General features: G+C 38.6%; 1 protein-coding gene across 1 annotated transcript in view; it reads right to left on the minus strand.

Annotated features, from left to right (window-relative positions):
* Positions 1-9,949: 9,949 nt before the first annotated feature.
* The window catches only part of LOC115435938 (small conductance calcium-activated potassium channel protein 2), a 59,116-nt gene continuing 53,191 nt past the window's right edge, over positions 9,950-15,874 (minus strand). Inside the window, 5 exon segments of the mRNA XM_075353520.1 lie at positions 9,950-11,709; positions 11,711-11,741; positions 11,743-12,023; positions 12,956-13,025; positions 14,212-14,339. Of these exon segments, the coding sequence (XP_075209635.1) occupies positions 11,593-11,709; positions 11,711-11,741; positions 11,743-12,023; positions 12,956-13,025; positions 14,212-14,339 (627 nt within the window). The 3' untranslated portion in view covers positions 9,950-11,592.

A 15,874-nucleotide genomic window follows, 5' to 3' on the forward strand; every position in this document is an offset into this window, starting at 1 on the left:
GTGTGACATATAACTTCTGTGCCGGAAATACCCCAAGCATAGCTGTGTTGGTAACTTCTCCGGAGTCGGTACATCTTTTACCGTTCCACAAATGTTAGCATGGATAGAGTCCAGTGCTCAAAGTGACAACAGCTCGCAGATCTTGGCGTCTCCTCGGTTTGACAACTTTCTGGTCACGTTGATATGTTTGTTTACTGTACACAGCCCGCACTAATTTTTAAATCCCCCCGGCGCGGGGGGTCACACACGTAATACGTCATCAAAACAACAAGCGGAATGAGAAACAAGTTGCGGAATGAGAGGTGTTCCTTTTACATAGCGTTCTGGAATCATGATTCCACCTTTATCACAACTCTGTTACTACCTCCAGCGCCGCGATAAAGGTGGGACCAAATGATCCCACCATTTTGTTTACACAGATGTCGTTCTGGGATAAAGGTGAAATATTCCCACAACAGAAGCGCTGTGTAAAAGTGGCTACTATAACCAAGTATGTGAAAATGGCAAAGACTGAAAATGTAACTCTGGTTGACACATCTGTCAAAGAACTAACAGACATATTGCCAACAATTCTCAAAAGGTAGAAAGGCATCAGTCAACTGGAATGTACAACTATGTACACTCATTAATTGTGTGTGTATTGAGGGTTTAGTACACTTAAATCACATCCTGGCTCAGGTTTATTTTCACTATCATTTCTCGTTTCATCATCAACACATCAACATCACTGTCACTTTCTAACCAGCTCAGAATGCTCCTGCCCTTTTACACAGTCACACAAACACAGACAAGCCTGCAAGAAATACAATATTACTTAGCGCTGCCTCTAATCCCCCTGAATTTACATCCATGTGGCTGTAGATCTATCCCTTTGTAGAGCTATCCTCCCTGTTGCTAGGGAAACACCGGGACAGAAGACATCCCAATGAGAGGTCTTAGATTTTCTGGTGAACAATGACAGGTGGGGTCATCAACATGGATTTGTCACTGTGGCTGTCAAAGAGACATTTTCTTTAATGGTGTAGTTTCTTTTATATTTCAAATAATTCATTTTGTTGGGTCTAAAAAGTAATTTAAAATAAATAAAAATGTCACAAACAGACTCAAGAAAACAGTATAACCAATAAAAGACACCTGTATAACCAATGTTTGGTTTTAAAATGAATGCTTTTTGTATAAAGTGTATTTTATGTGTGGGTCATATGACTGGAGCAGAGCAATGGGGGCCATTGAGACATTATGAGTTCGAACTGTAACAAATGTGGACAGAGATACAATAACTCAAAGACCATGTTAATTCTGCACATGGTTCAAGAGATGCAAAGTAGCAAATGATTTTCACTATTTGTGCTTTATTTAGTATTTCTTCAAGCCTTAAAGATCTACAGCTATTTTTTAAATAACTTCCAAATGATATTTTTTTTCTCAGTTTAATTCCCTTTCCCTTTCCCCAGTGATTCATGGTGATTTATTATAATATTATCCACTGTATTTTGCACATTTCAGTGAAAATCAAGTATTCTCCTATACTTTATGTATTAATTTCATGTAGATTTTCTTAAAAGTTCATAGTTAATTCAAAGGATATTACATACAAATGTATAAAACTGAAATAAAAGTGACTTTTTTGCAAAATATATCATTAACTGAATGTAAAAATACATGTCCACAACCACTTTAGAAACATTAATCAAGCTACATGGGTTTTACTGGTGAATCAGTGTTACAGAAGACAATGAGGTTTCCTCTGAATGTCCAAATGGGTCATATTTGATGACAATGAAAAACAGAGAAACTGCAATTTACCTGCATTATTTAAATGTATTGATTGAACTAATGGATCAAAAGTTAGAAAACATTTTATGTCAGTAGATGCTTTTGGTCACTGACCACTGTTAAGGTCTTAACGGGTTAAGGACCTCACTTACCTTCCATTAGCCTTGTGGTTCTCAATCTTTTTCTGTTGGGGCCCCCCCTTGGCAGATGAAAAGTTTCCAGGTCCCCCTCAACCCCAACAACATTGTAACCATGGTACAGTTATAACTTTTATTGAAAGAAACATCCATATTGTAGCAGTACTTTTTGCTTTTCCTTGAACAATTTGTTGTTCAAATGAAAAATAACTTAGATTTTTGCTTGACCATTACAAACAAACTCAACAAGACCACTCCCTGAGACAATATTTTTCCAAGTAAAAATAGGACATGTGCAATTATCTTACAACTATGACAATAAAGTTACTTAGTTACAAATTTTGGTAACAAAGATGAACATTTTATTAATATCAGTGGCTACAATGAGCCCGTTTACATTGCACATCTCAGAACATTAAAGTTCAAAAATGAAAACATTGCACATTTTTCTATTCCAGTCCAATCCTTGTCCATTCTCCAAACCTAAACTCTTTGTCTAGTCTAGTGACAGATCACTGTGGCAGTAGATTTGTTTGTTGTATGTCCCTAAAATGAGTCCAGGGTGCTCCAACACTAAAACATTAGTTCCACCTGCTACATGTTCTAACCTGAAAAAACAAACAAACAAAAAACTAAGAATGATCGCATGCCACCCCTGGCAAGCCTTCATGCCCCACAGTTTGAGAAACACTGCATTAGCCCAAGAAATGCTGAACGACTGAACAATGTATTCCTTATTTTACATTTTATATTCCTATTGTAGTTTCCACAGTGTCTTTCAATGGTGTTTAGGTCAGTGTTTGAGAAATAAATGTTGAAAAGGCATCAGTATGAAGTGTGGACCAGTGTAGCTATGGCCACCATGAAGAAAGGATAGGGTACAAGCAGTGAAGTGTTTGTTGCCAACAGCGGTAAAGAACTCCATGTTGCCTCATAATACAATTTATATTCTAGGTGGAAGTTCCCAGAATAGAAAACAGCATCTCTACTGTCAACAATGTCTTCAGCAGCATCTCTACTGTCAGAACAAAGGTAAGCTGCACCGTTTGAAACCAGAATAGTCTCTCACTGACAGAACCAGGTGACATTTGGGCCTGTTGTAAAGATGAGACATTTCATTTGACAGGCGATTCACAAGTTCATGGACAAGCACATGGAGGAGTTACTGGTGGCCGGACTGCAGCACTTACAGAGGAGAGACAAATTAATGGAAAAACCTAATGGGAGTGGTGTGATCCAGCATGGCAACATCCCCATTCATAAAGTGCAAATGCTCACTGAATGAAAATGATGCTGTGGCAGATCTCATATGGTATGGCACGTAGCTGCTTTATATTCATTTTTCCTTTTCTGTGTCACATATACAGACCTCGCCAATACAGCAGTTTGATGTCAGTTCTTTGTTTAAGCATAATAAAGCAGCAGCATTCTGACTCGCTGACACATCAGTAGAACACACAGAGTAAAGATAAAAAATGTATAGAGGTAACATTTTTTGTAGTTTTGCGCTTTAAATGTACATGGTCAAAATAGTCACAGAAACACAAATATTCAACCATGCTGTTGGGTAGAGATAAAGAGAGGTGTAGAATTTTAATTATGAATAGGTTCACCTTAATTAAATTGAGATGAAGGATGTGTTCTTAGCCAGGAGTCAGTTTCTTAATAATTCCTTATTCTACCTGGACAGTGGATTATAAGAATACCTGCAGAAGAAATGATTACTGAGCATTAGCATCTTGTCTTGACAACTGTCATAGTGGTTGTGTCTTTTCCCACTGTGAAAACTCCATGGTGTTGTCACTCCGTGGGCACTGAGAAATCCTTCACATCAGGGGTCTGAACAGCCAGGTCAAAACAGTAATAATGATAGTATTAATAGTGCTTTCATGAGACTTTTATGAGATGTGTGAATATACAACAGTAAAAGCTTATTGAAGTGTTTATTGATGTTGAAAAGAGAGAAGAAAAACATTCACTCAAAGGAAGTTGTCAGTTTTAATGTTTAGTTTGCCTGTAAGTGGCTTTAAAACTGCAAAAATATGGACTTGTCTTATTCTGTTGATTGAAGAGGAATATAAAATGGTCTTTCTGCTGTTGCAAACTTGAGATGCTCTCTGCCTGTGGCTCTAACAACAAGTTCTAGTGCACAGAAGGAAAATAAAATGGCTTTGCAGTCATGTTTTTTGACATACCTGGCTACTTTTGGATGGATTCGGGGTAAAACCTTCCTCATTTCCTTCTTTCTGGTCTGTGTTTTTATTACTTTCCTACTGTGTGACTTAAGCTGTGTCTGACTCCTTTACAATCCCTGGCATAAACAACAACCCTGAAAAGCCAAATGGGCTTCTTGAAAAATAGGAAGAGACTGAACACATAGAGAGAGAGAGCAAAAGAAGAGTGTTAAAAAAAGAAGTCTATGGTACAGACGTGGCCCAGCCTTAAATTATAGCATACAATCATGAAAATGTACGCAGTCTGAGAGCGATGATGAAAGCCCTGAGGGCAATAGCGCCTGCCAGTAAATAACACAGATAACAAGCTCATCACATCTGGGTCTGTGCAGTGCCCTGGGCAGAGCGCTGCCTCAGGCTGCCTGGTTTTCACACCTCTGCTGCTCTGTTTTATTTTCACTTTGGACTAAACACACACAGGCCTGCTTTATATGACACCTGTTTTATAAAAAGATGAAAATCAATTTCCTCTGTTGAAGAGACAGAAGGTGTGAGCACTATGACAGATTCATGCCAGTAAATTTACTTAGGCACGATAAACCATGAAATTATGCGTGCGTGCATGCGTGCGTGCGTGCGTGTGTGTGTGGTCACCTTTGGGAAAAGCACTGGTGTGAGCTAATGGGAAGGTGTTTCATTTAAACTGATTCGACTTAACTATCACCACTCATTAAGCCCTGAAAATGGGTGCTGATATCTGGTTGTTAACCATTTCATATCATGGGGTATGTAGTGAAGCAATTAAACGTTAAACTGTTGAGTCTCATTTTTACAACACTGATTATACTTATCAATGTGTTTTAAAATGGCACAACACAGCACAATACACAACTACAGCAGCCTAAACCTCTTTCAATTTATCATTTCAAGGGATCTTGGGGAAGTGAATGATCAAGATTCTCAAAGAAAAAGAAAAGCTAATTTCATCCAACTGACTCCATACAACTACAGTTCCCATTGCTGAACTTTGACCACCAGTTGTCTATCTGCTGTGGTTGGATTATAAACACAACAAAGACAACACAATTAAAATGAAGACATCTTGCAAATACTAAAACACTAAATGTTCTTGTGTAAAATGCGTCTCTCAGTGGCAAGAAGTGAGTTTTTCTGAATTACAGAAAAACAAGACATGACTGTCTCGATGAGTGACCTGAAACGGTTTTCAGAGTTGCACAGCTCAACCTCCTTGAAAATCAGATCTTTAGTCACATCAGCAGACGTAATAGATGCCTGCCCCAGCAAACACAGGATGCATTTCACCGTATTATATTTGCTTATATTTATTTTCTCAGCTTGCTTTTTAGGTAATAAGATGGCTGGATTTTGTCAAGTAATGTTATTGCAATATCCAGTGTGCATATATTCTTTTGACTTTTACACAACTCTTAAAACTTTGCAGTGCTTATTCAGCAGAGTGTAACTGCACCATCATCTAACCATTGCAAACCCACTGCTGCAGTGACCTACAGTATATGCCAATTAACCCTCAAACACCTACTAACTGTCACTGCGACCAAAATCATACATTTATTTAAAATTTTTGATAACACTGCTCTACAATTATTTAGGGGTTCGATAAAATGAAAGTGAACAACAACAGGAAAAAGTAAATTTGCACACATTGTTTATCAAGTGGACTCATTTTTTAGCTAAAGATCTCTATTTTACCGAACTGTTATCCTATTTAAAATACCACTTGTAGGAAAAAAGTTACAACCAGTTTTATCGATTGTACTTTTTACACCATAGCCATGCCTCACACATGAAAATAAAGCTCAAATTTGATGTTTTCTAATGATGATATCTAAATAATTTGAAAATTTATTCAATCTGTTGATTATATAGATGATTAAGTTTCAAGTATTAGATTTTCATTATTTTATGAACATTATTGATATTTATGAGTTTGAACATTTGTGAGTTGCTTAAAAGGCCCTGTTCAAGTGTTAGTATTAAAGACATTAAATAAATCATTGTGATTATATCCAGCTTGTTGTTTTAAAAAATAAGTCAACATTTTGGGTGATGCATACAACGGTAAAGAGTCGTCCACGTGTTACTATGGCAGCCTGTCCACGTATTACCACATTCGCATGTCAATAAAACAGAGACTTTTCAGTATTTTACTCCAAAATTTATTTTCAGCATAGTTGAACATAATATCAATTCCTGTTGAGATGTTTTAAATGTTTGCATAAAGCTTAAAAAAATGTATGTCCTTCTCAAGTTCAACGTGGTACTGAGCAGTAATTTGACATTTTTCACCTAAAAATTTTATCTCCCCAAATTTTGTTATACATAATGTTAAAGTGCTTATAAATACCTACCCAAATATGTGTAATACATGCATGTAAGTTACTCTGCTTACATGACAGAAACTGTTGAACACAAAATGTGTCCATGTGTTACTGCTTGATCGGACCCTAAGATATGATCTGCCTCAAAGAGTAGATGTGCTAAATATTACACACTTTAATAAGATAAATCAGAAAACACATGACAAAACTGCTGGTTAGCTAATGCTTTCAATATATAGGATATAATTTGATAATGCATATATAATAGTTTATGTACATTTATACAATAGATTGATAAATCTTCCACTAGAAAGAACCTGTAAAGTGAATGTATTGTAATGTGCAGACAGGGTTTTGAGGTAGATCTAGTAAAACCCATTCTCTCATTAATTCACCGAATTTCAGATTTTGACCCAAGACTGTAACTTGGAAATTACAGCCAACCAGCATTTTTGACTTGATTTATGTTTCAGTTTTATTCTGAAGGCATTTTACATGTAGACCAGTGTAACTTTTGATCCATTAACCCCATTAATAATTCAGGTAAAATGCAGTTCCTCAAGTCAACAGCATCTTTTTAGTGAATGTGGAAACCTTGTTATTCTCTGTATTCTCAGTATTTTGACAAATGGTACTGGTTTTAGATGCTTGTTTTTATGTTCAGTAAATGATATGTTTTGCTTTATAGTTTTCTCTAATTTGATATCCTATCCTTTGACTCTACTCTCAGTGTTTATGAACACCTATATGATCAGTAAATTAAATATTGCAAAATACCTGATGTGAAATGTGAAATAACATTAAAAAATGGTGATAAATCACCTTGGAAAGGTTCAATGTAGAGAAAAATTCATTTGAAAGTCACCACAAAAATAGTTTTAGGCCTTTGTGGGATAATTATGAATAACTTGTATGGTTACGCCATCTCCCCACAAGCTTAACATGATGTCACTGAAGATATAAATGTTTTCATTTCTCTTTAATTACAGTGCAAAAAATCATGAGGTTCAAATGTCAACACTAACTCAAATGGTTATACTGAGTTAGCTGATATATAAAATCAACACAAAATGTGATTGTTTTGGTTTTCTCTGAGGACCAGAATTTGGGTCAAACATGTTGGACTACCTGACCTATAGATTAATACATAAAGACCCAACACTACTTTTGTGTCAGTTCCCAAATACATTTCTCTCTAGATTTCACCTTTTTTAAGTGATTTATCACCATTTCTTATAATATTATCCTCAGTATTTTGTGTTTTTTCAGTGAAAATCACATATTTTCCTATATTTAATTTACTGATCATGTAAACTCTGAATAAAATTGAGGGTTTTTATATCAGAATTAGATAAAACTGAAGAAAAACTGATTTTCTCAGCAACTATAATAAATGAACATAAAACAAGTGTCTCCATCCACTGTCATTGATCAAACTCCATGGATTTTACTGGTGAATCAATGTTGTAGAAGATGACAGTGTTTCCACGTTCACTACGGAGCCTTTGAACGTCCAAATGGGTCATATCTGATGACCATGAAAAGATGACAAACTTCATTTTACACCAATTATTTACATATATTGATAGGATTAGAGGATCAACAGATTTTAAACAGTTTAGATCTGTAGAGGATTTTGGTTGCCAGTGGATGTTTGGGTCTTTATGGGTTAAAGGAACCAATTCTTCCTCCAGTTGATCACAAACATTCAACATAAGTCATCACATCTAGAGATATATGGTTTTCACTGGGCACTGGATTGAGAATTACAATGTGGAAAGTAACTAATGCTCTTAGTCAAATGTAGTGGAGTACAATGCATGATAGTTGCCTCTGAGATGAAGTGGAGTTGAGGAAATGCCCAAATACTTGAGTAAAAGTACACATCACATCCACCACTGGAGGTTTTCTACCCAACCAGAGGTTTTGCGCTTACCTTAAAGCCACTGTCCCCTTGTTTACTGTGTTTTCTTCGTTCAGAGTAGGTTAAATACACGGCTATATTGATGGTTAACCTCCTACCAGGTCTCTAACCAGTTTCGTGAACTTTTCCAGGTCGCTGTCCATGGTGCTACTAAAGGGAGCTACCAGGGAAATCTGACGGAACAAATCCTGCACATGCTCCTCCTCAGTCCGTTATGAAAATAAATACCCAAACCTGTACATCGGAAATTAGTTGGCAATGAGAGTTTATGGGAAAATGGACCCATTAATAACCCACTTATTAACTACAGCTTTAGGCGACTTTAAATCTAGTTTCTTTACAGCAATTTAGTGCTTGGTCGGTAATTCATTGCCAAAACAGAAAGTGTAATTTTGTTTGTTATCCGACTCATATAGAGTCGACTTTAGTGAAATAAAGACTGATCATGTTCCTGCCACCGTCAGTACCGAAAACACCGAGATAATATTATTAATAATATGTTATGAAACAAACACCAGAAGAAACGCTTTCAGACCAATAATAAATAAATATTGACATAGAACACATGGAAGCTGTATTGTTATAGATATATACTTTTATTAATTCTCTCTGATAAAATAAAATTACAAAATAATTTCAACCTCAAACGGCACTTTCCTTGTTCATAATTATTTAACGTATTGTAATACATATATCATAATTGTAAGGACGAATGAGAAGAATACTATAGTTTAGTAATATTAGATATCAGCTATAACTGCGTTTAATCATAATGGTAGAAAAGACTAAGCAATACAAAGCTAGATTTTGTTAACAGCATACTGTACAATATTCCAAGCGTATTTAATTCAGTATTCCGGCCACAGCGTGTCGCCATAAGACAGTTTTGATATTGTCTCCAATGCAAAGGTAGGCTTTTCTCTTTTCCCGTCACACCAGCATAATTCCTCACAGATATACCTTAGTCTTTCTTTATGTTTTATTTATTTCATGAACAGCTGTTCCTTCATGGCCATTATCCTTTATAAGGTTTATTTGTGTTCCCTTCGGCTCATCCGCAATCCAACCTGGATCTGTTTCTAAAGCAGTGAAGAGCAGTCCATGTACAGCACTGTAAAGAGTCCATGCCCAGATTTTCACAGTTATTCCCTCAGAAATATTGTCAAGATATCTGCAACGCCTCCTGCTATCTTTTGTCCCCTGTGACAGCAGCGTTCCCTGCCTCTTATTGAAGTCCATTTAAGAGAGAGCACTTTGGTTGTTGAAATGTGTGTGTAGATATATATAATTATTTATATATATTTATATATATATATATATATATATATTTGTGTGCGTGCGTATGTGGGTGTCTGTTTCTGTGGCTGCATGGCAGTTTAAGTGATCGAGCAAGCAGAGTGTTTGAGTGTATTTCTATACACAGAATACATTCATGATAACAGTGAGTTGTTTTGGGACTGCAAGCTTGAAAAAGAATGGCAGTAAGGTTGTCTTCCCCTCACCAAGAGTCATAGAAAGAACCAAACACTGTGAAAAAACATTAACCACATCAACTTATAATCACACAGCTAAATAATCTTTTTTTTTTTTAAAGTCAGTCTAACTGTAAAAAGTCAACATTTTAAACATTCTAACAATTTTCACAAAGTGAAATCAAAACAACAGATATTACAGCATCTCAGTCGAACCATATCCAAGCAAAAGAATAAACAGATAATTTATTATTGATGGATAACGTTTTCATTGTTTTTTCAACTGCCTGTAATAGAACTGTAGGTCAATGCCAGTGATTTTTTTTGACAACATAAATGGAGAAGACTCACCAAATGTGGAGCAGTAAGTTTGTGCAAGGCTCCGGATAATAGTCAGCGTGTCATATTAAAATATTTAGGTAATTATCTTTTTATGATTATTCAGCCAGATTGAAAAGCGCGTTTCATAAAGGTTTCTTATGACCAAATCTTTTCTCCAACCACCTCAAAACTTACCCACTAATAGTATTTTCTCATCAAATGCTTTAAGATGCAAAACAAAATTAATCTCTCTTGATTACAGTAAATCTACACCTCAGCCTACATTAGTTGTGGTTGGTTACTGTACTATCTGCTACTCTGCTCTCATCACTAACTCAACATTATGATGACTCCTGTTACCTATCATATCACCTTATTTCAGCCTGATCTGTAATTTTTGTAGTTCAGTGAATAGGTACGATTCTCCCAAATGAGTAGTTTAAATGTCACAGCTATGCCTTGTTGAGCCTAAACTACTGCATTAGCTCACACCCACAAAACATAAGTCATATGGATGAACATTTTTTACAGTGTGTCTACAGTGCTTGGCAGTGCTCTGTTGAGATTGACAGTGCATTGAGTGCTTGGCAGTATAGGCTTTAGTTTTATCTTGTGGGCTAGTGCATCAATTTCTCAGTGTGAGTGTAAATAGGGCTTTTATTTAAGAGATTGTACTTATGTTTGTATTGTGTAAACTTGGATTGTGTGGATGACTGGGCAATATAATTTGTGTATGTGTAGTGTATATGTGTGTGTGTGTGTGTGTGTGTGCAGTGCATGCCACTAGTTTTTTTTTAATATCATGGTCGTATTGATCCAACCTTCTGTTAAAGGGATGCTCGTTAACACACAATTAGCATTCAGATAGAAAATACATCATAAGGATAAAAAGTCATAGTCATTAATTCCTGATGAAGGGAGAGAGAGACTGGGGGAGAGGGGGGAAGGAAATAGAGGAGGAGAGAAAGAGAGAGAGAGGAAAAGAGATAAAGAGAGTAAAAGGCCTTTTTCAGTAATTGGAGCGGATTCCATTTAGGAGTTCATATAATTATTCCTCGTTATTTCTCCTCCTCTCTCTTTCCCCGTCCTCATCCTCTCTACCTTAATTTCTCAACATCTTGACATCCTTCCTCCCCCTCACACCTTTTAGAGTCTCCATTTAATCTCCATTTTCTCCTCAATCCTTCTTCAAGGAAATCGCCCCAAAATCCCTCACATGTCTCATCATTCATACCGACCCTCCGTCTTAGTCCTATTATTTCTCCCCACTGTCCCCTCTGCAGCCGTCAGAGGATCGCCTCACATTTCTCTCCTTCTCCTCCTCCTCCTCCTCCCCACTTTTTCTTTTTAGTTTGAAGTGATTGGAGTGGCACTTCCTCTCGCCCTATTTTCTTTCCATATTTGTCCTCTCTCACTCCGCAGAGCTCTTCAGCAGCTAGAGGTGCAGGTGTTGGGCGTAGGACTAGCCTCCAGGCTTCCCTCTGGGCTGAGTGGCGGGGGCGACAGAGGGGACTCCAAGGCTAAAGTGGGGACTTGAGCTGGGGTGAGGTGCTGGAGCTGCAACCTGGACTGGAGAAAACTGGGGCATTTGTTATGGAAGCTGCTGGGGACAGTGGCACCACAGCACCTCCACCACCACCTCCACCTCCTCCTCCTCGACCATCCCTTGCATCCCGTTCTCGGAGCAGGTGAACCAGAGCGGCATGCTGGGCACTGAGGGTGGCGGAGAGATGGGCAGGCAAGGCGTTGAAGCCAGCGGTGAGCTGCTCCACCCGCTGCTCTAGGGACAACATCTGGCGCTCCAGGTCCTCACTGCGGTCGTTGAGCTCTGACATTAGCTCATACATGACGCTCTGCATCTAATGGAGGACAGGAGAGGGTTAGATGACTCACAGAGCTCTTTGAACAACGAAGACAGATGGCAAATAGGAGTATGTGCAAGGCTGCTGTATTACATCTTGTTTGAGGAGAATTGTTTTAGATAGGAAGAGGTAGAAGGGGCTGGAGTAAAAGCACAGGAGGCAATGCACGAGGCTGAGGAGGGGTGACTAAGACACTGAGCAAAAATGTCCAAAAGGGAATAGAAACTGGAATGAGGAAGAGGCTGGAGGGAAGTCTCTATGTGGGCGTTTTAACATTGTGAAGAAAGACAGAACAAGTAAGAGGAGAGAGAGGATGAAAGGAAGGCAGCAGAGTGTCCCTGCCTTGCACATCCTGGCCTCCGTAACCATGGTGAACGCACAAGTGGCCAATTGAGATGGAGTCACTGAGATGGCATAATTGCAAAATATTTGGTGCTAAAGGCATCATGCGTTGCCAAGACGTAAAAACGCACCCTCTAAACTGTCGTGTGCTGCCTCTTATTCAAGTCACTATCTCACTCCTTCCTCTCATCTGTGTTGCTCTCTCTCTCTTTCACAAGCACACACACACACACACACACACACACATACACACACACACATACATGCTCGCACAGACAAAAACACACATGTATGCTCACATTCTCACTCAGACACCCACACAGCAACAGAAAAACATGAGCCCTCCCCTCCCTTCTCTCATTTCCTCCTCGCTCTCTCACTCAGTCATCCCTGTTTTAACACTTATTCCGTTGCTAGGAGACGTAAAGCCACAGAAACGGGCTGGTCATCATAGAAACGGAGGAATGCTGTCGTACATTTTTTTGGGAGGGGGCAACGGCATGTTAAAATGCATCATCTAACACTGAACTGGTTATGTGTGTGAAGTACTACACAAATAACAAGTCCTGCTGATGTGTGTGTCTTACCTTTGAGAGGTCCACTAACGTGTTGGCCTGATCACTGAGCTTCCTCTGCTCCATTTTCACACTGCGTAATCTGCAAACAGATACACATACACACATAAAATACACAAACAGACGTAAAATGTTGAAACCCAGTAAATACATAGTGGTCGGTCCAGAGAGCTAATCCCTCCAGGTCCAGACAACAGGACTGTGGAACGGTCACCTTGCCTGGTTCAGCTTCATTTCTACCTGTGGTTTGACACTGAATTGGTCTGTACAAACTCAGCAAGGACATAATGTTCGCTAAAACACTACATTTTTGTAATGTCTTTAAAATATACATGAATATAAAATGAGAATAAACCTGAGATCTAAAGCTGTGGAGTTTTAATATTAAAAATCCTGCAGGTGACCAGGGCCTATAGGGAAATAAACCAAGCACAGATGAAATTAGATAAAATAAAGGGAATAATTTATCTACAGTTCAATTAAAAGGACATTACTGCTTCTCAAAACATAACGTAATAACTGGTGAAGGGCATTTCTAATCTGTGCGTTTCACAAAACAAACCTCATGACTTCCTCCTTTCTAATGAAGCCTCGCTCCAAAGTTTGAACCCGAAAACATCCTGTTAGTGTGTTTGCAGAATGAGGCTCTCATCCACAGTCAACACGCCACAGGATTAGTCTTTAAACTACAATTAAAACAGTCTTAGCTCTTTTGACTCAGGCACTTTTGTTAATGTTCTCAAGATGGAAGTGTTCCAGATCAAAGGGGAAAGGAGAATTTAAGGGCCACTTAATTTTGATGCTCCACAGAGGATATAACACTATATAAATATGCAAAAGAACAGACTCACTTGTAGATATTTAAATATAGAAGCTAAACAACAACAATACGATGGGGGAAGTGAATAACTATGCACACCTCAGTTCTGCTCTTTGGGTATTATAAACTTAAGTACAGATGATATAATGATCAGAGCATCTCTAATAGTACACAATGCACTGATTATCCAGACCCACAACTGTATTTGCCTGGAGTGAACCTGCCCTTTAGTAGATGATGATTCATTTTGTGTATTTGTGTGCATGTCTGTGTCTGTGTGTGCGGAGAGAGAGATTCATGCACTTTATCTGATTATCAGCGTTGATTCAACCTGTGGGTGGATAGAAAGTACAGCTGATTTCAAAAGGCTTCATCAGCTCGGGAACCAGTATTTAGCGCATGTGTGTACGCATGTGTGTACGCATGTGTGTTTATAGTGTGGTCTCACTGATGTATAGCCTGGAGGAACTTCCGCTGGTGTTTGCGGACTCTCGAGTGGTCGATCTTCTTCATCAGCTTGGTGTGTTTGTAGATGAGCCAGGTCTCCCTTAGTACGTTAGCTGCTGCGTTCTTTATCTACTCCCAGACAACACACACACAAAAAAAACACACAAACACACACATATATTGTTAGCAACAGGTAGCCCTTGGCAACTGAAGCAGGCAACAGGTTTGCCCGGCCCTGTCGTCTTCCTCTGGTTTGCTTCGTTCCATTGTCTCCCTGGAAAAAGAAATAGAAAAAACAGCACAGTTTTTCTCCTCTTAGAGGCTGCCCTCATTCTCACTGTTTCACTACACACACCGACTTACTTGCCAATGCTTTTCATGCGCGCATAAACAGCTCCCTCCTTAGGGAGTTTTGGCAATGAGAACCAACAGGAGTCTCTCCCTCATACACACTTCTCTCTTCTCTCGGCCTGTGTATATGCCACATTATACCGTATCTTAGACTAACTCAAATGGGCAACATTATCACTGCTGGTTGGAAGTAATTCAGCACATTACTACTGCAGTTCATTGAAACCAGTAATCTTCCATTTAATTGACAACAACTGAAAGAAAAAAACAGCAACACGAGCTGCTGTTGTTAAAGACAACTGTTATCCTTGGAAAACCTTAGAGAAATGTCACATATGATGTTGTTCAATTACGGTGAGCCCAGTGCTGCCAGGGGTGAACAGAAGATTTATTGTTTCTATACTCCATTTAACTGGTCAGACATAGGCTTCTGCTACTATGGATGTGAGATTGCTGTGATTTAATATAATAGTCAGTGCAGGGCTCAGTGTCAGAATGATATTTATGGGCAGGGCTTGTTGTAGTCTATATCTGCATCTGCTACTGTATGTTTCATGTACTTATATTGTAATATGTTGCTATGTAATTACAACACAGGGGTTTGACACCCCAGCAAAATGTGCGGGTGGATACCACAGAGAACGGAAAAGGGAGAGAGAATCTGTAAGGACACAAACTGAATGAGAGACTTCAAAGAGATGCTGAGCACTGAACAAAGAACAATTATACCCCCGTCTGAGGAGCACAAAAGACCCCAGCAGCTTGGCTAATCAGCACCCATCCACCGCAGTCAAGGACTGCTCATGCACATACACACCTACACACACATATGCAGACTAACACACACTATTGGCTGTAGATGAAGAGAGTAGGAGGCCCTGGGCCATGCAGATGTGTTTTCAATGACATAGAGGAAGTCAAAAGAGCTAATCTATCTACTATAGATCATATATAAGGTTCCAGATGCAGTCTGACTCATATGACATAGAATGTTATTTGTCAGTCTGAATATACCTACACAACACTCAAGATATGGATGTTGAGATACGTATAATTTATGCCATGCATATCTCAAAAATATAAACTCAAGAAAAAATAGCAGAAGTGATTTGGAAGTAGATCTAGGACTAGAGTCTTGAGTAAGCCCTGCTATCCCCGTGCTTGTTCCTGCGAGGCTTAGCTCCCAGTGTGTATCAACAGGATTACAGAACTCCCATCCATGTGCAAAAACAGCCACTGACAGAGCTGTATACAACATAAAAAAAGCAGCACAGCCATGAAATGTTGTCAGCGGGGCCCTGACATTTTAACAT

Source organism: Sphaeramia orbicularis, chromosome 16 (assembly GCF_902148855.1).
Source record: "Sphaeramia orbicularis chromosome 16, fSphaOr1.1, whole genome shotgun sequence".
In the NCBI taxonomy this organism is placed as follows: domain Eukaryota; kingdom Metazoa; phylum Chordata; class Actinopteri; order Kurtiformes; family Apogonidae; genus Sphaeramia; species Sphaeramia orbicularis.